We start from the raw sequence: 27,778 nt of genomic DNA on the forward strand, positions 1-27,778 counted from the left end.
TAATTGGACCAACTACTTGAATCTTCTTCCACCATTCCACTATATCAAGGGCCATAACTGCAGTTAGACCATAGCCTGGCCCATTAAAGGCTATGGGCTGAAACTTTCGGGGTTGATATTGGCTGATTCAAGGTGTCTCTACTGAGTTGAAGTTTGGGGGCAGTTTTGGGGACTAGTGTCGATTTAGAACAAGGTGTCTGTACTGGGTTGAAGTCTGGGGGCAGTTTTGGGGACTAGTGCTACAACGGGCCCAGAATTAGTGTGTCAAATAATCACTTTGCTCTAAAGCTCGAGTCATTAGAGGATGGCATATCAATGTGTATCAAGGGACTTTAGCACTTCCCTGCACGCGCGGGGTGAAACTCCGCACAGGAACATACTGGGCAAGGGTGGAGGGACACTCACACCATAAACAATGGCCCTCTGATGCAAGACCGATGCATAAACCAAATAACATGTGAGATCAAGTAGTAGAATTAAGACAATTAACAAAAACAAAAAAAACAAAAAAAGCATTGCCATAACCATCACGAATCCCATGAAAACCAAAAAAACATCATGCATGATCCTAGCCTAAGTTACCAACATCATCACACAAGATCATTAAATAAAACGAAACTAGGATCTAATGGATATAGGGGCATCCAATGAACTCCACACAGGAACATACTGGGCAAGGGTGGAGGGACACTCACACCATAAACAATGGCCCTCTAATGCAAGACCGATGCATGAACCAAATGACATGTGAGATCAAGTAGCAGAATTAAGACAATTAACCAAAAAAAAAAAAAAAACACAACCATTGTCATAATCATCACAAATCCCATGAAAACCAAAAAAAACATCACGCATGATCATAGCCTAAGTTACCAACATCATCACACAAGATCATTAAATAAAACAAAACTAGGATCTAATGGATGTAGGGGCATCCAATTAGCATAGGGTATAGTCTATTTCAAAGTAGAAAACCTAATACAACCTAAGGTAAAAATTAGGGTTTGGGTAATTTGGGAAAGTAGCAAAATTAGGGATTTTAGATTTAGACTTAGGGTTTTGGGAATAGAAGAAAGGAGTTTTGATAAAAGGATGATGGAAAATCAAAAAAGGGGCAAGGCGTGGCCGTACAGCCAACCTGAAGGATTCACACGTGTGGTCGTACGGTCACACGTGTGGCGTGGGATGGATGGGTAGGTCAATTAGGGTTTGAGAATGTTGAAAGATAAAGGAAATATGGGTTTATGAAAGGATGAAGGCTTAAGATGGGAGAATCGAAGAATTCGAAGAAAATACCTTGATAGAGGGGAAGAAAGAAGACGGTGTGAGGATAGATGGAGACCTCGCACCTCCGTTGATGAAGATTAACCTCGCACCAATCTCTTTTCCAAATCGTATGGAAGTATCTTCAAATCGAATGAAGATGGAAGAAGAAAGCAAGAGCTTCTCTCTCTCTCTCTCTCTCTCTCTCTCTCTCTCTCTCTCTCTTTTAAAAAAAAAAAAATTATCACAATCACAAAATCCAATGAGGGAGAAAGTCACACACCCACCCTCTTCTATGGATCCAAGAAAGTTCGAAAATTACAATAAACACCTTATTTTGTGAATTTTGATGAAAATATATCTAGCCTAACTCAAATCAACTAAAAACACTCATAATGGCGTCTAAACATAACATAAACAAAACTAAATCATATAACCTGATAAACTTTAAGAAAAACTATTGTGGACGATTACGATCAATGGCCCGATCATCACGTCCCTCCAATCCAATGGTTCGGATCACTCCATAAAGCAACCCATGTGCATCTTCCCAGTGCGGGGTCTTCCAGATGTTTGCACATGCACATGGGGTCTTTAGCATAATCACGGGCACTTGCCTAGCCACAAGGAAATCGGTGTGGCCTACCTCCTCTTCTGATACGTACGCAAGGGTGTCCATGAAGTGATGTCCTCATCACCCTCCATGGGCGAATATATTACGGAGGCATATTTGCTGCCCCTGGGATTCGAACACTTGACCTTCCACTTTGATACCATGTCAAATAACCACTTTGCTCTAAAAGCTCGAGCCATTAGAGGATGGCATATCAATGTATATCAAGGGACTTTTAAGAGTGGATAATGGGCAGATTCAGTAGTTTATCTGGGACAGAATTTAGGTCTGGAATTCGGATAAAAGGCAATCTGCAGACAGGTTAAAGAGCTAGTTTGAGAGACCTGCTGCAATTGGTGATAGGGAACAGATTTTTTAGCAAAATGGCTGGTTAGGCTGTTATCTAGAGGCAGTTTGGGTGCTAGGTTTCAGGACAAGAATTAGGCCATGTTTCAGGCTGTATTAAGCTGATAAGGAGTGCAATTAGGCTGGGTTTTGAAGCTGCAGATACAACAGATTATGGGTACTGGTCACAGCTAATAGGGATAAATTTTAATGGCTGATTGGGGACAATAAGAGGCTGAAATTACTGCAGTAATTAATATTTATCCTGACTGATTTATTTATTGTTTTTGTTGAAAGAAGGGTAGAATTTAGAGTTATCAGAACAGGTTTAGATTTGAAATCTGGGACAAACTTTTGAAATATTGGGGCTGATTTTATGATTTGGGAGGCTTGGATAGATTGAAGTTAGCTTTACAGTTTTGGATGGGGTTTAAGATTAGGACTGAATTTGGTTGCACATTTGGGGCCATTTTGGATAGAGAGAATCCAAAACGTGGACATGGAAAACCCCATGGAATCCTCAAGAACTAGAAAAGTGTGGAATCCAACAGTAATTCCATTCTTTGGCTTGAGAGTAGTTTTCCATGAAAATGTTAAAAGCGTCAATGGTCAAAAGGTGAGACAGCCTCACACTGTAATCTACATTTAACAGGTTCTTTTAAAAAGAAATTGATATCCACATTTCTTGACGAAACCTTGGAAATTGAAATCAATTTACATACCAACTTTCCTTTTCTCAGATGGGGGAAAAATAGATATCCATGGAAATTGATTTCTTTTCCAAAGTTATCATCCCTCCCAAACATAGGTCATGGTTCCGAAAGGGTGTTAGGGTTTGCAGCAGGGTTGGTTTAAAGCTGGAATATGGTTCTAGGGGGTAGAGATGGGAGATATGGGGGAAGATTTGGGAATTAGGGTTTAGTTTTACAGGAATTTGGGGAAATTGGAGTTTTAAATTATTGAAATTAGAAAATTCAGAGTTAAGGTTTCAGGAAAGAAAACTGGGGATTTGTAAATTTAGGGTTGTAGGGACTAGGGAAATGGGGATTTGGGGTGAATTGAGTTTAGGGTTTAGGAAATTAGAGAAATCAACTAATCTACATGTAGGGGAACTGTGAATTTTAGGAAATTGAAAAATATTGAGTTTGGGGATTCTAATCAGGAAAATTGGGAAAATTTAGGGTTTAGGCTGATTGGAAAGATTTGGGATTGGGGGAAGAGAGAGAGAGCATAAGTTCCCTAACAACTTGCTTTAATACAACAATTGATGCAACAAATCCTGGAAGGTAGATTCATTTGCAATATCTGAAAATATGTACCAGTTTTTTATTCCAAACAATTTTTTTTGAAAGATAACACTACCAGGGATTGAACCGTGGATCACTCATACACACTACACTCTCTACCAAACTTGTTCATTTGAAGACCTCAAGAATGAGTACTGAGCCAGATAATAGACATGCAACACATGCGATGATAATCCCAGAAACTAATGATGAACGGGGCGATGCATGCTATAATGATAAACCTCATAAAATAAATTCTTCGTCAATCAGCCATGTTTCTCAATTCCCTATGGATTTTTTTAGCAATAAGTACATAAGCAGTACTTTAATGCGAAAAAAATGAAGAATCCCCGTTGATAACATATTTAATAAGGCGGCGGCATAGAATGGTCAACTTCCTCTACAAAACAGCAAACAAAAAGACTAAAGAGTCGTCTAGGTTCATTATAACCCCCCATACGAGTCTTTACACACACCCGTATGAATGCCGGGGCCTGTGTGAATAGGCAAATCTCTTCTTTTCTTCACATGGTTTGTATATAGTCATCAAATCTCATCAGGACTCCACATGTATCAACTGTAGGAACTGAGTTTACAGATACGGGGCTCATCACGCAAATCCCATGGTGGCAACCAGCTATTACACAAGATCCCTTTTTGCTACATGCATTTGGTATAAAGATTATTAAATACCATCCACAGAAGTGTCCAAACCCACTTTGACTCCACCCACACCAACACCATACGAAGCGCGTGTATCTGTATTTATGCAATAAGTCTGTGCATATGCATGAAATAGATCAACCAACCAGTCAATATTGAGTCTGAAAATGCAATCTGATTGGACTTGTGTGGCACAAAATCCAATCAGATTCCACCAAATTTTGAATCTGCAGGGGTGAGGCCTGATCTGCAGCTAGATGCATCATATGTGCATACGGAGGTTCCATTCACAGCTCATGGAGCATTTCCATGCACGCAGACACATATAGCACATATCGCGCACACACAAGCATATGGACACACACACGCATGCAAGAAATGATATATGTACTCTATTGTTTATGAATACATCCCTTTTGTACTTATTAGAATAGTACGGGGGTGCACTATTTACTATTTCCATAACAAATACAAAAAGGCTGTATGGGTGATGGAGAGAGATCATGTCTCGAAAGTAGATCAGTGCCTCAATGATACATACAGTACCTAATTAAACTGTCTCTTGACTCTTAAAATCATTTTTTTTTTTCAAAGGAATAAAACCATATTAAAAAGTAAGTGGTATCAAACAGGTAAAAGGCTTGGTAAAAACTTTCTAGGTTTTGCATCACTTACAAATTTAAATGCTTTAAAATACAACATATGTTGGGTGACTCAAGTTATCCCTCACCCAACATAAAAAGGAAAAGAAAAAGAAAAAAAAGTTACCCTTCAAAAAGGTTTGAGTTAAGTTGGAAATTAGGTGTAAATCTTTTTCCAGCAATAAAGATCAACAGCTCTATTACCCCAAAGAAAAAGAAAAAAAGATCAGAACAACTTCACCTCTGCTACAAATTTTTTTGACAGTTGGAATGAATTTTCTTACTTCTCAAGGTGTTCCCAAAGACTTAATTACTTTCAAAATCTAAGCACTTTCTGAAGCCATTTAGGGAAGAGATGTGTGAAACAATATGAAACCTATAATATAGTGTATAATGCCAACGCTAGGGCCTCTCTTCACGAAATGAGCTCAGGACTGCATAATGTCTATGCATAAAACAATATAGATAGCTGGGAAAAACAAAACAGCTAGTCCCGCAAGAAATGCTTCATGAAGAAAAGGTCTCATCTACCATAAAAAGGCAATGGAGTGTGAAACAATAAGAAGCCTATATACAGTGGACAATGCCAATGCTAGGGCCTTTCTTCACGAAATGAACACAGAACGCATGATGCATATGCATAAACCAATACAGATAGGTGGAAAAAACAAAATAGCCACTCCTGTAAGAAATGCTTCACAAAGAAAAGTTTCGTCTCTACCATAAAAAGGCAATGGAGTTCACCGAAATTGTAAATAGTATTAGAAAAGGGTAGTCAATAAAATGGTTGATTTGAACATAATAGATTAGCTAGTTTCTTAAAGCATAGCCAACCTGGATGATCTGGTGCAGTCTCAGATCCCACTACCCCTGCTGCCCCTGCTGTGGATGAAGATGATGAATGAAGTGGTTGCCTAACAACCAAATGCAATGTGTGACCATCTTCCACATCTAAACTGAATTAAGTATGAAACAGAATGTCTCAGTGAATTCAAAAGTTAATGCTAAAGAGGACACCGTTAAGAATTGATAATTGTAAAAAACAAAGTCACATTAAAATGCGTCTAAAGAAAAATCACAAGAGGTAGATATTTGATGAAATGCCTAAACAAACCAGACCAAGAAGCCAAAGAACTAACTAATATCCTAAATAGGCAGACTGAAACATTTGCATCAGTGGTACTCAAACCTGAGTCTTCCCTCTAGAAGGGTTGCGCCCCAAACAACTAGTGGATGCTTAGCCTATCTTTCTCAATAGAGGAATTATAGAACTTTTCTGCATTGAATAGTGTTCTGATGCAATAATGTGTACAAATTATTGCCATCACGGTTTGAGCGAATGGCTTGGGGTTGTGGGTTTGCTCCGCATAGACAAGAGTTCAATTCCCCTCCCCATGGATTACCCGATGCACGTGGTTGGCGGGTGATTGCATTCATCAGTAGGGATCGTCATAAAAAAATTAATAATAATAATGTGTACAAATGGGGCACATAGTTCGGTAAACTAGGGCATTTAGTTGATAGGCCCTACCATGGATGGGGGATCCACAAAAATCTCCAAGATCAAATTTTCTAGACTTTTAGATCAGTGATTTGGACATAGATGGTTAGGAGAAAAAGAAAGCAGCTGTCCAGATAAAGGTCGAACACTGCATGTCTACAACCTTCCAATATGGAGAAAGTTTGGGTCCTCTCCTGCAGTGGGGCCCACTTGCAAGGATGGTGCATCAGGAGTCTATGTACACTCTGATGCATCAGGATTATAATTCCTCTTTTCAATAACATAGATTGTATAAGCAACTTAATTCTCGATCAGAAAAATAAACCACGACAAGTGAAATACAGATAATGGATACGGTATGCCGAGAGGAGCTGATCATCCTTTAAAACCTTCCCACGACATATTAGGCGTTGTTGCTCTGATAATACACCTGTGACAGACGCTATTTGTTCCTTCAGTGCAGGGACTGGCATCTGCAGGACAGAAAATCCAAAGAATGAAGTCAAAGGCTGAAGTGTAAAGTGAGTAACCTTCAATGAAAAAGGTAAAAAGACTTATGTGAATGACATTTTAAAATATGAAAAACGCTAAACATGGTCATGTGCAAAGAAGCTTCCCATGCACACAGTTGAAATTGGACATAAAAGGTCATCTATTTCATTGATTTGGATCTTCCACTCAGCCCAAATCACTTATCATAGGCCAGTTAGAAAAACAATACAATACCAAGGTTAAGGGACCGTATTGGCCGATACAGACCTGTACCCGCTAAAAAAATATTTTCGGCCCAAAAAGTTTTGAAAAATTAATGAAAAATAGTATATATATATATATATATATATATATATATATATATATAAAAGACACTAGAATCTTCATTTTTGGTGTTTTTGACATGCATCCAATGGTGGACCAGACCGTTCTTTTATAAGAATGTTGTATGTCCCAGTGTTGTCATGTGCGACCGCATATGCACATATCCATATGCAAATCGCATATGCGATCATGGCACATATGCGATCGCATATGTGGCATATGCGAAAATATGCGATCGCATATGCGATGTATGCGATTGCATATTGGCAATGGCACGTTGAATTATTTTTTTTTAATTTTTTCGAAAAAAAAAAAAAACAACATTTTGCCTATAAAAAAGGCTTCACAAGTGGTCTCTCTCTCTATCTCTCTCTCTCTCTCTCTCTCTCTCTCTCTCTCCCCCCTACATTCCCTGTCTCTTGGAAGTTGGAAGATCAAGATTCAAGCACTTTCAAGTTTCAAGGAAGATAGCTTGTTGATTTTCTACAATAATAAATAAATAGCTTGTTGATTTTTTTGTTACTTCTTGTTAACTATATTGTTAAATGTTGATGACTTGATGTTTAATTCATTGTTTAATTGATTTTATCTCTTAAATGTATTTTAAATATGTAAAATTAGTTATCTATTAACTTAGAAAAGTTCTCCTTAGTTTCTTATATTTTTTTACATTTTTTAAATTTTTTCCCTATTATATGTATATATATATATATATATAAACTTTTCAAAAAAATAAAATAAAATGCGGCCACATATGCAATCGCGATCACATATGCGCATAGCCATATGCGATCGTACATGATCGCATATGCGATTCGACAACATTGGTCTGTCCACTTAACTTGCTGAAAGTGGGAAAAAAAAAAACCCTAGTCAAACACAAATCAAGAATGACTTGATGGATTGGGGCCCATTACATTGAAATACAACAATAAAGAAAATGAAAGAAAAAAAAAAAAAAGTTGATGGTTTACGAGAGTCTTCCAATTTTTCCTAAAAATGGCCCATCACACTTCAATTCATCAAATCCCACACAAATCATGTGTTTGATCCCAAAATAGGCCTAGATCTACTCTAAATGAGTTTCTAAGCTTTCACCCATAGTTGAAATGAAGAGACAAGTGGAAAATGAGGGAAATTTAAAAACAAAAAATTGCAAGGGGGCTTTATGGTCGTATTGGCCGTACTAGTACCAAAACGGCCCATATCAGCCTATATTGGCTGATAGGGTCTTTTTTTTACAGTCTAATTCACCCCTATATCACATCTCAGGGGTAGCCGATACAATTATGATACAGCTGCATTGTAGCCATTTTTTAGAACGATAATATAGGGAGAGTTCTGCGAACAATGTCGGCGTGTTGAGTATGAAGGTGAAAAGACTAAAATGCCCCTTAATATCATAGTAGCTAAAAAAATACAGTGGTATTTTAGAAATCTCATTATTGAAGGAAAGGGATCTGAAAATAGAAAAAGATTGGACAGGATCGCCACATCAGTAACCCTTCTGCTTACTCTGTGAGCAGATAAAGATGCAGCTTCCATCTTTGTATCTAGGACCTATGCAACACATATGGATCAAATAACTACATCACAGCATTCAGAGCATAGAAGTGTTTCAAAATTTCAATATGTGAGCAGATCATAGTGCAGCTTCCATGTTTGTATCTAGGACCTACACAACACATGGATCAAATAACTACATCAAAATTTCAATATGTGAGCAGATATGGTGCAGCTTCCATGTTTGTGTCTAGGACCTACACAAAACATGGTTCAAATAACTACATCACAGCATTCAGAGCATAGAGGTTTCAAATTTTCAATATGTCCAACAATATTTTCAAAATCATTCAGCAACCAAACAAAAACACTGCAGGAATTTTTATGGGTTAACAATAAATGGGAAAATGGTGTTTACACATTTATTCACTCGTAATCTGTATGTTTGAGAATCCAGAGTTTTTATCTTTATTTCAACAGTGGTTTGTGAACATTCAGCCACATCACTGCCAGAGATCATGACTTCATCAGCACCACCATTAGCTTCCATCCTCTTCAGAACCCTAATTGAAACCTGAAAGGAATATGGCCACAAAATAAATCAAAAATTTTGTTTCGAACAAAAACAGCTACCACTAATTGCACTGGAATTAATGAAGAAACAAGCCCATGAAACAAATATCCTTCTCAATTGCCCAATCAGTTGCACAAAACTCAACTAAACCAGCCTTCTAAATCAGATAACCTTAGACATAGAAAGACCCCATATAGTGGCTAAATTACTATATTAGTTCCAAAGTTTAAGGGAATATTCAATGTATTAAAATGAGAATCTTGAAAAGCTAAATGCATACAAAACGCAATGAAAGCCAAACCAAATATGTCATTCTTAGTATTTTAGATATTTTGATAACTTGTTAATGACATTAACAATTCTAATAAACGCGTAGATCATGCAGTAAAAAGGATGCCATACGTAACTAGGTTGAAGAAACACAGACCCTTGGTCAAAATGAGCAAGATGGAGGCTGTGTATGCCAGAAGAAGCCCAAAGGGTTATTTTCAAAAGCTGTGGGTTTGATTTCTTATCAATGGAATTCTTTCATAATATTGAGGAAACTTTGAAGCTGAGGTTATGGCAGCCATCGAAAGTTGTATGCAAAAAAGCAATAGTGAGCATTAACAATTTTGTAAATTTCCCTAGAGTTTAGAAGACACTGTCATGTTCTCATCAAAGCCGCCTTATCGAATCTTCCACTTTATTTCATGTCTCTATTCAAATGTCCGGCATTGATTCTTACAAGACTTCAAAAGCTAAGGCGAGACCTTATGTGGCAAGGAGCGGAAGAAAAAAAGAAATTCCATCTAGTGAGTTGGGATGAAATTTGTAGAACGTATGAGGGAGCAGGTTTTAAGGATCTAAAGTCAATGAACATAGCATTGCTTGGGAAATGGCTTTGGAGGTTTGGAGAGGAAGACAGGGCCCTTTGGAGAAGGGTTATCAAAAGCAAATACGGTTCCTCGAGTGGGGATTGGTGGACCAAAGACTCGGTTATCTATAGGGCTTTGGCTCTATGGAAAGGAGTTCATTCCGTAAAATCAGCTTTCTTGGAAGGTATGGGATTCTCAGTAGGTAACGGTGAAAAAAATAAGGTTCTAGAAAGATATTTGAGTAGGAGCATCCTATCTAAAAGACGATTTTCCTAGTATTTATCAGTTGGCCCCAAATCCCACTATCATGGTGGCGAAGTGCTTTTCCCATATTGGAGGGACAGTTGTTTGGGAGCCTCCTCGTAGGCACTATCTTCATGATGAGGAAGTGATTGATTATGCCACCCTCCTTGAGAACATTCACTTATATGCTCCGATATCCTCCGAGCCGGATAAGATTGTGTGGAAGATCGATAAATCGGGCTCTTTCTCGGTTAAATCCCTTTATTCCCATGCGAGGGGAGGCGAGCACCAAAGGAAGATGGAGAGCACGAGATTCATTTGGCACTATAATGTTCCTCCAAAGATAGCAGCTTTTCGTTGGTGGGTGGGAGGGAAGAAAGTTCTAACCATCGATAATCTTCAAAAGAGATCTATGGTGCTTCCAAATATTTGCCTTTTGTGCATGCACGATGAGGAGATAGTGGACCACTTGTTTGCGCACTGCTCTTTCCTAAGTCCGATTTAGGCTGATGTGTTGGGTCGCTTCCATTTAATGTGGGTCGCCTTGGATTCGATGGGTTGCCTTTTATCTCCTCTTGGAATGGGGTGTGGGCTTAGGAGAGAAAATTATGGGGACATCACGCGCACACGCAACCCCCCCCCCCCCCCTTTATGCACACGCGCAAGGAGGAGGAGGGCTCCACCATCGATCTGGATCAATGACGATGGCCAGGGAGGGTCTCCTAGTTAGAGGACTGCATTTTGGTTCCTTGGAATAGACCTGATCATCATGTGAATCCCACCATGGACTCTCATGATCGTGACCCACTATTCTAAACGAGCTAGTACTATGAGTTTTGGTTATTATTATTATTAGGAACATCATGGATGGTTTATATTGTTTTGATTAGTTATTATTTGTGATTACTTCGTCTCTAAGTAATATGATGCACACATGGCGCGAGTTTTGGGGTATAGGATTTTATTATAAATAGGCACCTCTTGTAGTCTTTTTTTCTCATTGAAGATTGAATAAAATTTCTGCGTTTTCCTGCTCCTCTCCGAGTTGTGAAAATCCAATTGGGTGCGAAACATTCCCTTTCTCAAAGGGCTAACTACCGTGGTGCGAAGCCACACCCATCCCAATTCGCCCCCATCTTCTACCATCCATATTCACCTTTCTCTACAGCCATTAAACCTTCAAATCCATCATTATTTTGCAGTCAATCATTCCTTGCAATAGATTTCCAGAATTCAGCCCTACAGGAGGGCTGAAACTTTGGCGGAGCACCACGCGTGGACCAGATCTCGGATCAGGCTGAAACTTGATGATTGTGTGGCCCAGCCCTGGCCAACCAGACCTTAGCTGGGGGTTTTTGGGTTCGTGGGCCCCACGCACGTGCGGACAGCCATTAGCGCACATGCGTCAGGCCTGGCTTGCTATTCACACACGCGGGCTAACTTCAGGTTCATTCTCTCCTCTCTTTCATTCCTCTTTTACCCGATTTCCTTTACCCTAACCCTAGATTGTCTTAAATTTCAATTTCTTTGCTCCTTTTTCTAACCCTAGGGTTTCCCGAATTGAAACTTGTAAATCCCTTGGATTGGGGAAAGTATTCATGTGCATGTGTGGTTGAATCTACTCTCCTTTGAGTATTGTTTGGTCTATAACTTTAATTGATCCAGCCCTAGCATGTATAAGCTTAGACCCGCATAGATTCCACTTTGTTGAGTGCTTGACTTTATGTGGGATATGAAATTTTGTGTGATTGTTTTTGAACTAATATGATCTAAAGCCTAGAATCTTGCATAGCATATTTAAATTTTCATGTCCTACATAAGGGAAAAAAAAAAACATAGTGCTTTGGAAAATGGCATTACTCGCAATATGGTAGGCTGTTTGGGAAGAAAGAAATGCAAGGTGCTTTAACAATGTTAGTAAGCCGGTGGGAAGCATATCCCAAAGGGGTAGACTTATGGTTATTGAATGGGGTTCTTACGTCTCCAAATTAAAGGATTTGCAATCTGAATTTTCTTGGGTAGTGTTGGGTCACTTTCTCGGTATCCCACTCTGTTCTAGTTCCTCATTTCTTTCGTTTCTTAATAAAACTTCGTCATCTTTCAAAAAGAAGAAGAAGAAGACATCATCAAGTTTGTGTGGAGACTAACAACACATGAAGCAATCAATGCATCTTTGGCTCTACTGCCAAAGGACTAGCCTTGAAGAGAGAGTTGAATTGCCCTTCGGAGTGTATAAATCTTTTAAATAATGGATTTTGGAGAGGAAATCTAGGCAGATCTGACAGCATATTTCATGAGTTGCAATACCTAAATCTCTTTTTCTCCAACAAACAAACACCTAAATCATCCAGTGGCCTTCTTGCTCTCTCTAGAGGTCCAAGGGAAGGTCTTCCGCTCTCTGGTGGTGATCAGCTCGCACAATTATAAGGCAATGAATAAATCCATGCTAGTTGGTCTCACACTAGTGATAAAGTGACCATGCTATGCCACTTGCAATATGTCCCAATGGATAATATTTGGGAACATGCCAATTACCCAGGCTCGTTTCTTGAGAAGGCATTATGAATTAGGGAATCAAGGAACAATAATTAACATATGAAAAGGCATGGTTTAGATTATATATAGATATTAGAAGTATTAAACACTAGAATTCTTGAATATGTTGTGATGCCTTTCCGACCTCTCATGGCCTGCTATTATGAAAGAAAAATTTTGGGTTAATGACTGCCCTAGTGGGAAGGAAATTTCCTGTTGTAACTAGAAGGTAATCTGTCTAAACTATCTTCAACAACATCAAATTTGCATCAGGTCAGCAATCAAAGAGAAACAAATGTCTTCTCTCTATGGAGAACTTGGCAATAAACGATAGCTTGGAAAATCCCAATATAAAAGGTGTTCGCTTCTATAAATTTGGAGGTGTTAACGGGGGAATAGCTTTTACGTCTATATGAAAAGTGTCATGGACAATGGAGCAGAAAGATCAATGCTAGTATAGAATTCTATAATGGGAATACCAGCGAAGAGTGGAATGATGATGGGAGGGATTGGATATAAGGCATGCTGGTGGGTGTCCCATGCTTGGAACTAGAAGCGAACTTAGGTCAAGGTGGAGAATAATACGAGGTTTGAGTAAATAAGTTTGTTGCATTGCTCCACTTGTGGAGGAATCTTCAATCTTTTTCATTTAGTTGAAGATCCTTATGTGATGGAGAACTATCTGAAATAGCTAGGCCAAGTGGAACTTTGGTTCCCAGAACATGGGAGTTCTCTTTGCTTCTTGAAACCATTCAATAAGTTTACATCCCAAGGAACCTTTCAAAGGATTTTCCCATGTAGATTCTCGTGCTCAAAGGATTCATGCAGGGGGCATAGCTGATCAGTAAAGGAGGTCAACCACCTGCTGGTCGATTGAAGCTTAGGGCCAAGTCAGTGGTCCAATTGGACTGTGGGTCCATGGATCCAATTGGATGACCAAAGAATGAACCAACTGGACAGTGGGGCCCACAGGTCGAACTGGATGACTTCTAGCTATTTATTTACAAATCGCATATGTATCAACTGGGTTTTTGTGCAAACATACATCCCAACAGGTATACATGGTTCTTTATGTAGGAGTTGGTTAATAGTGATTATTAGTCTTTCCTTTCTTAGTACAATTTAACATTGGGTAGTTTGAACTTTGAATTAAAGTAGGCAAAGCAAGTTAGGCCTGGTAGGAATTAAGTTTGGCATTTAGCTTTGTGGACAAAGGTTGATATAGCACATATGGCGGTGGTTCCATGAGTGACTAGCTTGTGGGTCCCATTTAGGTACCAACAAGGACATTAAAACGTCAAAAGGCTTTTTAAATTTTGAATTTGCATTCCATGCACCTGGGATATGAATGTGATATTGGAAGTTGTTACTTTCATGGTGCAGTAATTTAGAGTTCCAAAGGGATGTCAAAGTCTTAGATCGTTAATAGTGTACTTGAAAATTGTATTAGGTGTAAATCTTTGGTGGAATCAAGGGTCGGGATGAAAAGAGTCCTTTAAATTCAGGGTGAAGGGAGGGACATTTGGATCATTAGAATTGGTCTTTCTTATCTTGTTTGAAGTTAAAACTTCTATTTTGGTTGAGCATTGCCCCATTGTTTCACTTTTATTTTCCTCCTGGATTTTTGTCTTTCACTTCCTCTTACTCCTCTTCTCCATCAAAGGGACGCGTGTGCATGCACATATAGAGAGAGACAAAGAAAGAATATATATGGTGGGGAAGTTAGGACTTAGGAGCGTACCCCAAGCTTTCAAATGGCACATGGGGTAACCTATCATTGATATGAACCGTTCATTCATTCATACAACTACGAGCAAGCCATGGTGCCAAAATCACACCATCCAATCAATAGCATGGAAAAAGGATAGGCAGGATTGAGCGAATAAACAAAATGGGTCCAATCATCATCTTGAAACATATACTAAATAGATCCCACTTTGTATTGCTTATGATTATAGAGTAGCACCTTGGTTTGATGATTCTAACCATGTGACATATGGCTCTTAAATAAAGGACAGCTGTAACAAATTGGCCCCATTTAAAGGGTTAGAATCATCCGATCATTGTGATTTTTGCACCATGGCTTGCTCCCAATGGTACTATCGAATGAACTGTCTTGATCAATGATGGGGTGTCCCAAATGTCATTTAAAAGTTTCAGGGACATTGCTAACATTCCCACCAACATCCCCCCATCTAGGTGGGGATGTTATCAAAACCCTATAAATTCCAAAATGACCATTTTTGATACCTTGTGTCGATAATTCATGACAGCAAAGAGATTAAGGATGTTGCTTATAGAATTCAAGTTGTGCAGAAGAAGTGGAGATTTGCCTCTGCGGTTTTATGCGATCGCTGCATACCAATTGAATTGAAGGGGAAATTTTATAAGATAGCAATAGGACCAACCATACTTTATGGGACAATGTTAGGCAATTAAATAAAAAACGAGTTCATAGGATGGACATACCACGTACTTGAAATGAGGATGTTGAGATGGACGAGTGGCAATATTAGGAAGGATGGAATTGGTAATGAACACATTTGAGGAAATTTGGGAGTTGCACCAATTGGTAGTAAAATGATAGAAAGTAGACTTAGATGGTTTTCCCAAATGCAACAAAGACCAAGAACTATGTTTTTACAACAATTAGGAGCGCATGAGTTCAAGGCTTTAAAAAGCTTTAGGGAAGGCCCAAAAGGACATGGGGAGACGTTAGTAAGAAAAGACTTGATGACCTATGGTTTAATTGATGATATAGTCATTGATAGTGGAATGGCCGAATAGGATTTGTGTAGCCAACTAGTTGGGATACAACTTAGATCCTAACTCTATGAATGAGGCCAATTTGTGACAACCTTTTGTTTTTATGAACTATAGACCACATGGTTAGAGTTATCAAATCAAAGTGCTACTTATGAATCATAAGCAATACAAAGTGGGATCCATCAAATAGATGGTTCAAGACAATGATTGGACCTATTTGTTTATCCACTCAATCTTGACTATTCATTTTCCATGTTATTGATCAAATGCTTACGATCATCCAATTTGTTGGATTATTGCACCCAAGGCATTCTATAGTTACGACCACCATTGTTACCATTACAATCATTTTGTCATGTGCGATCGCATATGCCATTTTTTTAGAAGAATTACATATGCCATGATGGCATATGCGATCCACATGCAACAAAGACCAAGAACTATGTTTTTACGACGATTGGGAGTGCATGAATTCAAGGCTTTAAAAAGCTTAGGGGGAAGGCCCAAAAGGACATGGGGAGAGGTAAGTAAGAAAAGACGACCTATGGTTTAATTGAGGATAAGGTCATTGATGGTGGAATGGCCAAACATGATTTGTGTAGCAGACTAGTTGGGATACAGCTTGGATCCTAACTCTATGAACGAGGCCAATTTGTTACAACCTTTTGTTTTTTACGAGCTATAGATCACATGGTTAGAGTTATCAAATCGAAGTGCTACTTTGGAATCATAAACAATACAAAGTGTGATCTATCAAATAGATGGGGTCAAGACAATGATTGGACCTAATTGTTTATCTGCTCAATCTTTACTGGTCATTTTCCATGTTATTGATCAAATGCTTACGATCATCCAATTGGTTGGACTATTCAAGGTATTCAAAATCGGTAACGTAACGGCCATAACCATTACGAGTTACGGGGTCGAAACGGTCCATAACAGCCCCATAACTGTCCTGTAATGGCCTAACGGACCTGTAACAGTCTCGTAACAATCCTGTAACAGTTTTTTCAAAAAACAAAAAAGGAGCATAACGGCCGATACAGGGGCCTTAATGGCGGTGGTGGTCGTTATGGCGACAGTTACTGTTTTGGAACACCTTGATTGCACCCAAGGCATTCTAAAGTTACGGCCGCCACTATTACCATTACAATCATTGTTATCATGTGCGATCGCATATGCCATTTTTTTAGAAGGATTACATATGCCATGATGGCATATGCTATACATGAGAGTATGAGATCCACGTGCAACAAAGACCAAGAACTATGTTTTTACAACGATTAGGATTACACAAGTTCAAGGCTTTAAAAAGCTTAAGGGGAAGGCCCAAAAGGGCATGGAGGAAGGTTAGTAAGAAAAGACTTGTTGACCTATGGTTTAATTGAGGATATGGTCATTGATAGTGGAATGGTCGAACACGATTTGTGTAGCTGACTAGTTGGGCTACAACTTAGATCCTAACTCTATGAATGAGGCCAATTGGTTACAACCTTTTGTTTTTTACGAGCTATAGATCACATGATTAGAGTTATCAAATCAAAGTGCTACTTTGGAATCATAAGCAACACAAAGTAGGATCTATCAAATAGATAGGTCAAGACAATGATTGGACATATTTGTTTATCCGCTAAATCTTGACCATTCATTTTCCATGTTATTGATCGAATGCTTAGGATCAACCAATTCGTTGGATTATTGCACCCAAGGCATTCTATAGTTACAACTACCGTTGTTACCATTACAATCATTGTTGTCATGCGATCGCATATGCCATTTTTTTAGCAGGATTACATATGCAATTATGGCATATGCGATCCATGAGAGTATGCAATAGCATACTTTTTTATGCAATACGTACATGATCGCGTATGCGAGTATGCAATGGCATACTCCATATGTTATGGCATACTTTGTAAGTTGTGCCTTTTTTTGGTAAATTATAAATTATATTTGTAAATTAAGTTGTAACTTGTAAGTTGTTCAAGTTATCAAGGTATAATTTATCAATAAAATTTCTATGTTCGAAGTTTTCAATAATTAATTCTCTCTTAAGTCTTAATGTAACTTGTCGATAGTTTTGTTAAATATTATATAAATATAATATAAGTAATTAAGTATATAAGTATATAACTTAATTTATAGATGGTCTAATAGTCTCAAACATTCATACTATAATGCGATAGGTAAAAAAAACCAATCCAATCGCTTGTAATAATTAGACAGTTTTTCCTATTTTCTCCCATATTTTTACATTTTTTTACATTTTTTTATTTTTTTACTTTTTTAAAAGGAGGCCAGAGCAATATGGGATCGCATATGCAAACAACATATGTTGGTCGCATATGATCACATATGCAATTTTATTTTTTTTTTTATTTTTTTTTAAAGACACAGGGTGCCCCCACTCCTTTCAAGGTAAGACTATTCTCTGCAGATACACGCAATTACCCACAACCACGTGTATTGGGTAATGCCGAGGAGGGGGATCAAATATGCGATTTGACAACATTGCTTATGATACAAGTTGTAAAGACCATTACACCATTTAAAAGAAAATGTTTCAACCCCATAACGAACCGATACGGGACTATTATGGACCATTTTATCCATAACAGCCTACAACCCCGTAATGTGTAACAGTTACCACCATTACCGTATGACCATTATGTAACCATTTTAGAATACCTTGGTCACACCACTTCTCCCTAGTTGTATGAAAAGAATGGACGGTTCTAATTGATGATTGCTCCTCCCATGTGTTGATTAAAAGCTTTGGCAACATTGCTAATGACCCCATGAAGGTAGGGACATTGGGAAAATCCATATACATTATATGGAAAATGCTCTTATAGAGTCAACCCCACCACAACCTGATAGGATGAACAAAGTGGGCCGCATCCTGATGTTTATGTAGCATCTGGATTGTGCATATGGTGAGCCCCATCAAGAACTTTGAGCTCCAAAAAAAGCCATATCCAGGACTCAAGAGGACCACACCATCTGGAATAGTATGGAATCATGCCTTAAATCTCTAAAATCACATGGCAGGGCTGACCTCAGTTTTGGAATGGCCTGAAATTTGGTGGAACTCCTCATCTAGGTGGCACTCCCACTTAGATGAATCAAATATTTGATTAAATATTGTGGGCCCCACATGCAATTGAGGGTGGGCGTCCACTCAACCATTCCTTGTGTTATGGCTCATGTAAGTCATGGACATGGATTGGCTTATTTTTGGACACATGGCCCACCATGGGAGTGTACATCTAGTGGATGGGGTGGATGTCCAACAGCATCATGGTGGGCCCCACATAGCTCAACCCTACAACAAGCTGTGGTAGGCCCAACCCTATATGAATATTATGCTTTATTCATATTTATACATATATATATAGGGTAATGCTAACATCCCCACCATCACGGGAACGTTAGCAATGATCCCAAAGTTTGTAAATGGCATGGGGCGCGCCCATCATCAATCCAGATATCCATTCAAACGTACCATTAGGAGCAAACCATGGTGCAAGACTCGCACCGATGGGATGATCCTAACCCTTTGAATGGGGCAATTTGTCACCTCATCCATTTTTATGAGCCTTGGATCGAATGGTTCAAATCAAAGAGTTACTTTTGGAATAATAAGCAATACAAAGTGGAAACTATCGAATAATCAAGATGATGATTAGACCTATTTTGTTTCATTGCTCAATCTCGAATGTCCATTTTCCATTCCATTAATCAAATGTTTAAGATCACCCATAAATATTAATAGTTATTATCTAAATTCAGAAATAAAAAAAACTTGAATTCTCCACGCGTGCACCTAGGTGTTTCAAGGCTCCAGGGCATCTAATGCCTTTAATTGCATTGATTCCATCTTACTTGCTGCCAATGTTTTAAATATCGTTATCGCGTAATGTATCACTCCTTTAGGATACGGATACATATCGGTTATCGCATGGGATATATCAGTTGTATCGCTGTTGTTAGCAAAAATGGGAACATCGAGAAATTGGTCGAATTTTTCACGGAAACTTCAAGGATTGTTGAAAAAGACATCAATACACACTTAGAAATCAAAACATTACACAAAAAAAAAAAGTGCACATAATAGAGGTTTCCTTTGTATGGGATCCTAATACATGCACTGTCTAACTGAATTGATGCAAGTATATTTAAAGTATATTCATGTAATTTATAAATGTAAAAAGACATGTATGGAAACACAAACAATACATTTGAAAGCAAAAGAAGAATCACTAGATCAGGTTACATACATGTTTGATTTTGTGTTTAGATACAAAGATTTACAACTGAGTTGCGAGAAATTGAGAAATTTTGGTTCTTCCCAATTTTCTGCAACTTGCCCCATCTCTCCCAAATCTCGAAATCGAAGCTCCAAATCCATGATTTTTTATTGAAAACATGAAGAATTATAGATTTGTAACCATTTGACACTGATTTAATGTGATTTATAGTTTTTTTTTTTTTTTTAAATGGATCGAAAATCGAAAATGCTCACCGGATCAAATAGGTGGCATATATCGGCACTACCAGTGCATTTCGTATCGCAGAGGTGGGATACGAGATATATCGTGGGATATATCGGCCGATATCGTCGATATTTGAAACAATGCTTGCTGCATCAAGGTTGTTTTTCCTTATGACTACTTGATTATGCATGTTGATGGCTAGTGCCTTACATTTCACTTGGAAGCCAATCGTGATCATGAGTCGAGTATCATTTACTAGGTACACCTTGAGTGATAGCCTTGAAGGTTAGGCTTTTTAAATAGGATGTAATTCATGAGAGATATATCGGTTGTCTTGTCCTTCCACCAATTCCATATGTAAGCTTTTTGGCTTGAAGATTAGGCTTTTTAACTCAAGGTGTTCTGTAACGGTAACGGTGGCCGTAACAGCCACCACTGTTACCTTTACAATACGGGTCGTAACAGCTATTACGGGCCTCGTAACAGCCATTACGGTCTCTTTTTTTATTGAAAAAAAATCCTGAAAAACCTGTATTTGCCCTGTAATGTTGATTTAAAAGTATGAAAAACTTGTATCTGCCCCATAACAGCAATTACAGGGCTGTTATGGCCTTTATAGGGGACGTAACGTGCCATTAACAGCAATTACGGGTCATTTTTTTCCATAACGGTTGTTACGGCCATTACGACCCCGTAACGTGTAACGGTTGCCACCGTTACCTTTACGTAACGTCCTTTACGGCCCCGTAACGGCCTTTACGGCACACCATGTTTTAACTAGAATGTAACCGATGATGTGACGATGGATGTATTGGTTTGCCTTGACATGCCAAAATGTCAAGAAAAAGCCATAAATAAACTACATTTGAATGCCAAAAAAGAAGATTTATTGTTTGTACCTTGATGAGGCTAGCATCACAAGAGGCAAGATGATCTCTCTATATGCATAAAATTCTTCGATCAGTCATTCAACTATTCACACACAAATATATATTTCACCCAACGTAAAAGAAACCCTAATCTAATCCTCACCATTCATATCTAAAATCCTAGCCCTTAATAAACTCAAATAAACCGATCTCTAAACAGAGATTTTCGAGTTCTGGAAAAGTAGAAACAAAACCCAACAAAAGAGTCCTGGTCCTAATAAACTTAACAATCTATGAAAATAAACATATATCTAAAATTCCTGTCACACTACTACAACCCTAGTGTTTTGGCAATAACTTCCCAACATCATGTCGAAATCACATGATCTCAGGCTCCTTTAAAACATCATTTATCAATCAAAGAGTGGCCCAACAAATGATGACAAAGTAGCAAAATCATTGAACTTGACTTTCTCATGTTCACAAGTAACAAAAACATTGAACTTGACAACACTGCAGAGAGGCCTGTTTATTGGCAGCGGTGAACAAAATTCTCAAATGTGACAAAAGAAACCAAACAATACCATTAAAAAAATATTTAGCAAAAAAATAAAAAATAAAAAATAAAATGAATGAATGATTTGGCTAACACGTGTCATGTGTCAGAAAGACGAAGAAACTGTTGACCATCTTTTTGCATTGCAATAGATCTAGAGGCATTTGGTACTATTAATCTTTTACAGCTTTGATTGGGTCATGCCTTGAAGAATTGTGAGTTAATTAATGAATTGGCCAATGGAGTTTTTGGTTTAAGAGCCAAAATTCTCTGGAGGATTCTCCATACTATCCTTCTTTACAAAATTGGGCTTGAGAGAAATGCAAGAATATTTTAGAAAGACAGATATCCATCTAGCAGTTCACTGAGAAAGTTAAAGCTATGATTATTCATTGGGACCTAGGTAGAAAGGAATTTTGGGGATTAACTTTTAATGATTCGTATCTCACTGGAATGTTGTTTTAGAGGGCTTTCTAGAGATGAGGCTTATTTCGAGATCCAGAGGGCCATCCTACATTTAGGTGTACTGCTATGACTTATGATTCAAATGAGGCTTCACTGCTGAAGCTCGAGAGTTGCTTAACGGCACCTGGATTCATCAAAAGTTAATCCCTCGGACAGAATTGTTGCAAATGGCTCCACTTTGATGGGCATCTTTTGGGTGTTCCTGTGTAAGAAGGCGGACATTTATTAAATGATGGACCATGTTGGTAATTGTGATGTTTCCTTTTCCCGTGTTCATTGAAAGGAAAATGAGGCCGCTAACTTTCTTGCTAAGGAATGTGTTTTTAGAGATGCTCTTGTAGCTTCTAATGCATTGCTAACATAACTGTCAGGTGGTAGTCATCCATTGTCAATTGTCATACAGCCACTTACTTTCTTGTAAGGGAAGGTACTCTTTGAGATGCTATTGTAGCATCTAATTCATTGTAATGTAATTTCCAGGTAGCCAGCAGCCCTTGTTGTCTGCTTCTTCTTTTTTCTCTTTCTTAATAGATTCAATTCTCATCGATCAAAAGATATATAGAGAAGGTGAGGTTGTTTGGAGGGATCTCTGTCAGGCACATTTAAAATGAACTTCGATGAAGTGCCTCTGGAATTCAGATCTAACAAGCATCAGTGACATTCAAACAAACCATTGGTCACATTATAAGAAATGGGATGAGTAAGGCAGTTGACTCTTTCTTCAAACCAATTGGGAAAAATGCATCTATGGAATAGAGGTGCAACTCAGGCGAGTTGGGTCGGGTTGAGGGTTAACCCAAACCTGACCCGACCTCAAGAGGACCAAATACACAACCCGACCCGAATTCCAACCTGAGGTACCAAACCTGAACCCAACCCAAATTCCTCTATACTTGACTAGGCCCGACCTGACCCAAATTCCTCTATACTCGACTTGGCCCAACCCGACTCGACCCAAATAAATGTGATTATTACCAACCGGACCTAACCCAATCTCAATTTTCTCAACCTGAACCCAACCAAATTTCAAACCAATTTGGCGTTTTCCAGCCCGAACCAGACCTGAGGACCTTGACAACCCTACCCAACCTGATCTGAACTCGGGTTTACCTGAACCCAAGTTGCAGCCCTCAAAGGGCACCAAACTGTTAAAAGAATTTCCAATGAAGAATTACCAAAGAGGGTGATTCAGTGGGCATCATCACTTGCACAAGCAAGAAGGAGAAGGAATCATGGCAGTTGGCCTTTGTGCTTGACAAAATCTGCAGTCTTGTTTCCGGTTCAAATGTAGAATCTGTTCCTATCCCAACGGATGCTAATGACGTGGTTGATTCCTCAGCTAAATCAGAATGCTTTAGAAATAGTCTGTTGGGCAGCATTCACTACAACCCTTGTAATGCTCTCCCTTTTTTGTTTTTTGTTTTTTTTTTTTTCTTTTCCTTGCTTTCTTCCATAAATTTGTTATTTACAAAAAAGCATCCATAGTTTTTATTCTTTTGTGATCAATATAAAATGAAGCTATGTCAATGGATAAAACAAGAAAGGGCCTAATGCCTATGCATGGTATACACCAATCTCCAACCATCCGAGGTTGGTATGTGTGAATCCCAACAATTTTATTTTATTTTTTAAATGTAATTTTGAAATCCCATTTAAACTGCACTCTGGGAATACCACCCACCAACTTGGCTACACTGTCACTGAGCTTGGTGGATTAACACTCTTTTACCAAAGGAAATGAACACCTATGTCTGATTCGGGCAGCAGCTGTTTGGCATTTCCAAACATCAGTTTTCTATATTTCCGTTCCCAGTCTCTCTAATTCATTCTTGGCAATATCGAAGCTAACTGCATTCCCACATGCTGAATTAGTCCAAACTCAAAATACAAGAAAGATTCAAATTCAACATAATTCTTCTTCATTTTTTCTTTCCCTTTTCTAAAAAAGTAAACAATTTCTTATTCTTCTTCCATCCCAAATGCCAAATGCAGTCAAAGGCTAAAAATCTGATTCTGCCAAAATCTTTTCACAATCAGAACAAAACTCAGCAACAATATGCAACCTCAATTGCAATCTCAATCACCATAAATCAACAAAATTGCAACATCCGACATCAGGAATTCGAGTCACAGCAAGCCTGCACCTGAATTTCGCATTGAATCGTAAAGGCAAGAGGCTAGGGTTTACAACAGATCAATAAATTCATCCATAACACCTACAGAAATGAAAAAACTGCCAAAAAAGATTAGAAAAGGGATAGATTTCCGGAATCGTGAGAAAGGCTAATCGAGCAAGATGCTTGAATTCGATTACAGAAGATTGAAAGAGGATGATATGCTGAGATTAGAGAAGGTGATTTTGGATGTATTACCTGACGAGATGAAGGGTGATGATGACAGGTTTTCAGGGAAACCTAAAAGAGACGGTCGAGAGGTTTTCTCAGTTCTCCACTCTCTCACGGAAAGCACGAAGCGGGTTTCCTTTCTCCTCTCTCTTGAAGGATTCGACGAATTAGAGATCCATCTTCCTCGAAAGAGAGAGAAAGGGTGAGGGAGAGGATTTATACACTTTCTAGGGTCCTATTTGCAATGGCCGACCTCGCCTGCACTGCCGTTGCATGTGAACTTCACACGCAATGGATGCACACGTGCAACATGTGGAGAGCTTCCGAGCGGTTGAAAAGGTGGCCCATCACCAACATCACCTGGTGCAAAAATAAGTTTGGTCCCGCTGGCACTTTGGTTTGTTTTGTCATTGAATTGATTTAGTTTGGACTGATCTTTTCATATTTTTCATAAATTGATATTGGATGCTTTTAAAATTTGATTATTTATTAAAAATTTCTCTATTTTTTCATTAATATTGCAAAGCGTTAAGCTTTTCAATGGATAACTTTTATAATTATATATGTTCCATCTTTCATAGGCAATTATTTACATAATTAAACATCCTTATTTCTGAAAAGTAATATCACTTTTTAAACCATATCACTTTCACTGAAAGCTTTTTTTTTTTTTTTTACTGTTTAATTGTACATTTGAGCAACTATGGCCTCATTCGTTGTAATGGAATTTAAAGTCATTTGTCGAATTTCGTTTAAGTCCTTGAGTTCGACCATCAGCAGCCTCTGTGAGCTTGGCCAGGGTCAAGTTAGCCTGATAGGCTACCTGTGATGACACCACAATCACTTTCAATGGTAACATAGCATCATGCTCATATACTAAGCCAAATGGAATCATACATGTGTTTGTTCGAAATGAGTTGCAATAAGCTGAAAAAGTTTTTAATAACTTAACATGTCATTGTCTAGGATTCCCATCGATCATTTTTCGTAAAATATTTTTGATGACCTTATTGTTAGTCTCTGTTTGATCGTTTGCTTAAGCATAATAAGGTTATGAATGCATTAACTTGATTTTATATTGATCATCCATCGCCCTGATCTGCCTTAATAAAAATGTTGCTCCTCGATCTAAAGTAATCGATTCAAGAATTCCAAATCGTTGAATTATATGAGCCCAAATTAACTAAATAATATATTGATGATCTATTCCCAACATGCGTTTTGATTCTACCTATTTGGTAAAATAATCAGTCCTCACAATAATAAAGTTGTGCCCCTCGGATGATGGATGATAAAAAATTTCTATTGAATAAATAGCTCATCCTCGAAATGGCTAAAGTTTGACAAAAGGATGCAATTCGATCGTAGGCACATGCTGTACCGATCCATGTTTCTTACATGCTTCACATCATTTAGCATATTAATTACAATTGGCAGACATATTTGGCCAAAAATATTCATAACATCGAAGTGTAAGCTTCATTTTCCTTCAACTTGGTGTACTCCACAAATTCTTTCATGCACATCACCTAAGGCTAATATAGACTCATTTTTGTTAAACATCGCAACAACACTCCATCTACCCCTTTTCGATATAGCTCATTATTAATTAACATATAGTTTACAAGCATTCTTCTAATGTCTCGGCCAACCTTCATCTGTGAAGACTGAAGATATTCTATGATTGGAGCTCTCCAATCATTATCGCTCACTTTGACTCGACAAATCCTGTTGGCAGTCTTCCTCTGAAAAACTTAGGGTAATAAATTCTTCTAAACGATCATCATTATATCTTCAAATCCTTGCGCGATTTAAAGGTCTAATGCTAACTGTGTCATTTCATTTGCATGTATATTACTCTCCTGAGTTATATGTTTTGGCCCGACCTCATCAAATCTACTTAACAATTATGTCGTCAAAATAGGATATGATTATACAGTCATCCTGTACAATTATACAAACTAATTAACTGGTTTATCACTAATAAGGAATCACCCATAACCAAAGCCTCTTTTGCTCCTAGATCGCCCAACAGTTTTAGACCGTTGTTTCGTATTCTTGTTGATTATTGGTGCAATCGAACTTAAGATGGAATGCGAATTCTTGTTTTCTACCAGCTGGATCGATCAAAACAATTCCTGCTCTTGATCCTTTGTCGGTCTTTAAATCGTAAAATATCAGTCTCCAATGTGACCGAAAACCATACATAAGTCTAAGGCCTCTAATGAAAGTTGACTTTTCATATATGAATGATGATTAGTTAGGAAATTTGTTATGACTTGTCCTTTCACAGCCCTTTGTAGCACATACACTAAATCAAACTCAAAGAATGCAAGAATCCATTTGTCAATTCAGACATTTAGAATCGACTGATTTAACATATACTTTATTAAATCAGTCACTGCAATTACATTAACTATCTTGGTCAATAAATAATGTCGTAATTTTGTAGCAGTAAAGTACAATAATAAACATAACTTTTATACGATAGAATACTGTCTCTCGGTATCTAATAATGTTCGACTAAAATAATGGATTACATGCTCTTTTCGGTCATCGTCGTATTGTGCTAATAAAGTTCCAATCGATTCTGCAGAAGTTGTGATATACAACTCGAGTGGTTGACCCTTTACTGGTAGCATCAATATTGATGGCCTAGATAAATAATTTTTAATGCTATCAAAAGACAATTGATGCTCTACCTCCCATATCAATTCATATCCTTGTTTAATCTTCATTAAAGGGGAAATCACATTAGTTTTTACGGTGTAATTAGAAATAAATCGCCGCATAAAATTAACATTGCCATGAAACTTTTGTGACTTAATTTTGGTTCTTTGATGTCGAACTTTTATTATCACTCGTGTCTTATGCTGATTAATTTTAATTCATCTATGATGAACCATAAATCCCATAAAATTGCCAGTCAATACCTCAAAAGCATAATTAAGAGGGCTCATTTTAAATTTATGAATTTCATTATTTCAAATGACTTTTGTAAGTGATCAAGATGTCCAGTCAAATTGATTTAACCATTACATCACCGATATAGATTTTCACTAATCAATCAATCATATAATAGAGAATGGCATTCATGGCTCTTTGATAAATAGCCCCTGCATTTTTTTAGCCTAAATAACATTACGACACAGCAAAACATACCTAAAGTACCAGAACATTTGAATGTTGTCTTTGAGATATCTTCCACTATAATGTTTATTTGATTATATTGGGGATGGTCATCCATAAATGATACCATTTGATGTTTAGTAGCTCGATCGATCAGTTGATCGACCATACGTATATGGTACTCACCCTTTGATGTGGCTCAATTTAAATTCTAAAGGTCAATACACACTCTGAGCTTACCATTCTTTTTAACAACATATATAATGTTAGAAATCCATTCGGCATGTTTGATGGGTTTAATGAAACATACTT

General features: G+C 37.9%; 1 protein-coding gene across 15 annotated transcripts in view; it reads right to left on the minus strand.

The window, feature by feature from the left end:
* Positions 1–24,583, minus strand: part of LOC131254709 (ubiquitin-like domain-containing protein CIP73) — a 56,412-nt gene extending 31,829 nt beyond the window's left edge. For 7 of the 15 annotated variants that reach the window (XR_009175809.1, XR_009175810.1, XR_009175811.1 and 4 more), the window contains exons 1-4: positions 24,365–24,581; positions 9,050–9,205; positions 6,668–6,785; positions 5,646–5,762 (exon numbers count right to left, since the gene is read on the minus strand). Coding sequence is in view for 11 of the 15 variants with exons in the window: in XM_058255410.1 (XP_058111393.1) it covers positions 5,646–5,762; positions 6,668–6,785; positions 9,050–9,181 (367 nt within the window). In the remaining 4 variants the exon portion in view is untranslated. Of the gene's footprint in view, positions 1–5,645; positions 5,763–6,667; positions 6,786–9,049; positions 9,206–24,364 lie in introns of all 15 variants that reach the window. The other 8 variants (XM_058255418.1, XM_058255409.1, XM_058255415.1 and 5 more) reach the window with 3 other exon arrangements.
* Positions 24,584–27,778: the final 3,195 nt, after the last annotated feature.

The sequence above is a fragment of the Magnolia sinica genome, chromosome 9, assembly GCF_029962835.1.
Source record: "Magnolia sinica isolate HGM2019 chromosome 9, MsV1, whole genome shotgun sequence".
In the NCBI taxonomy this organism is placed as follows: Eukaryota; Viridiplantae; Streptophyta; class Magnoliopsida; order Magnoliales; family Magnoliaceae; genus Magnolia; species Magnolia sinica.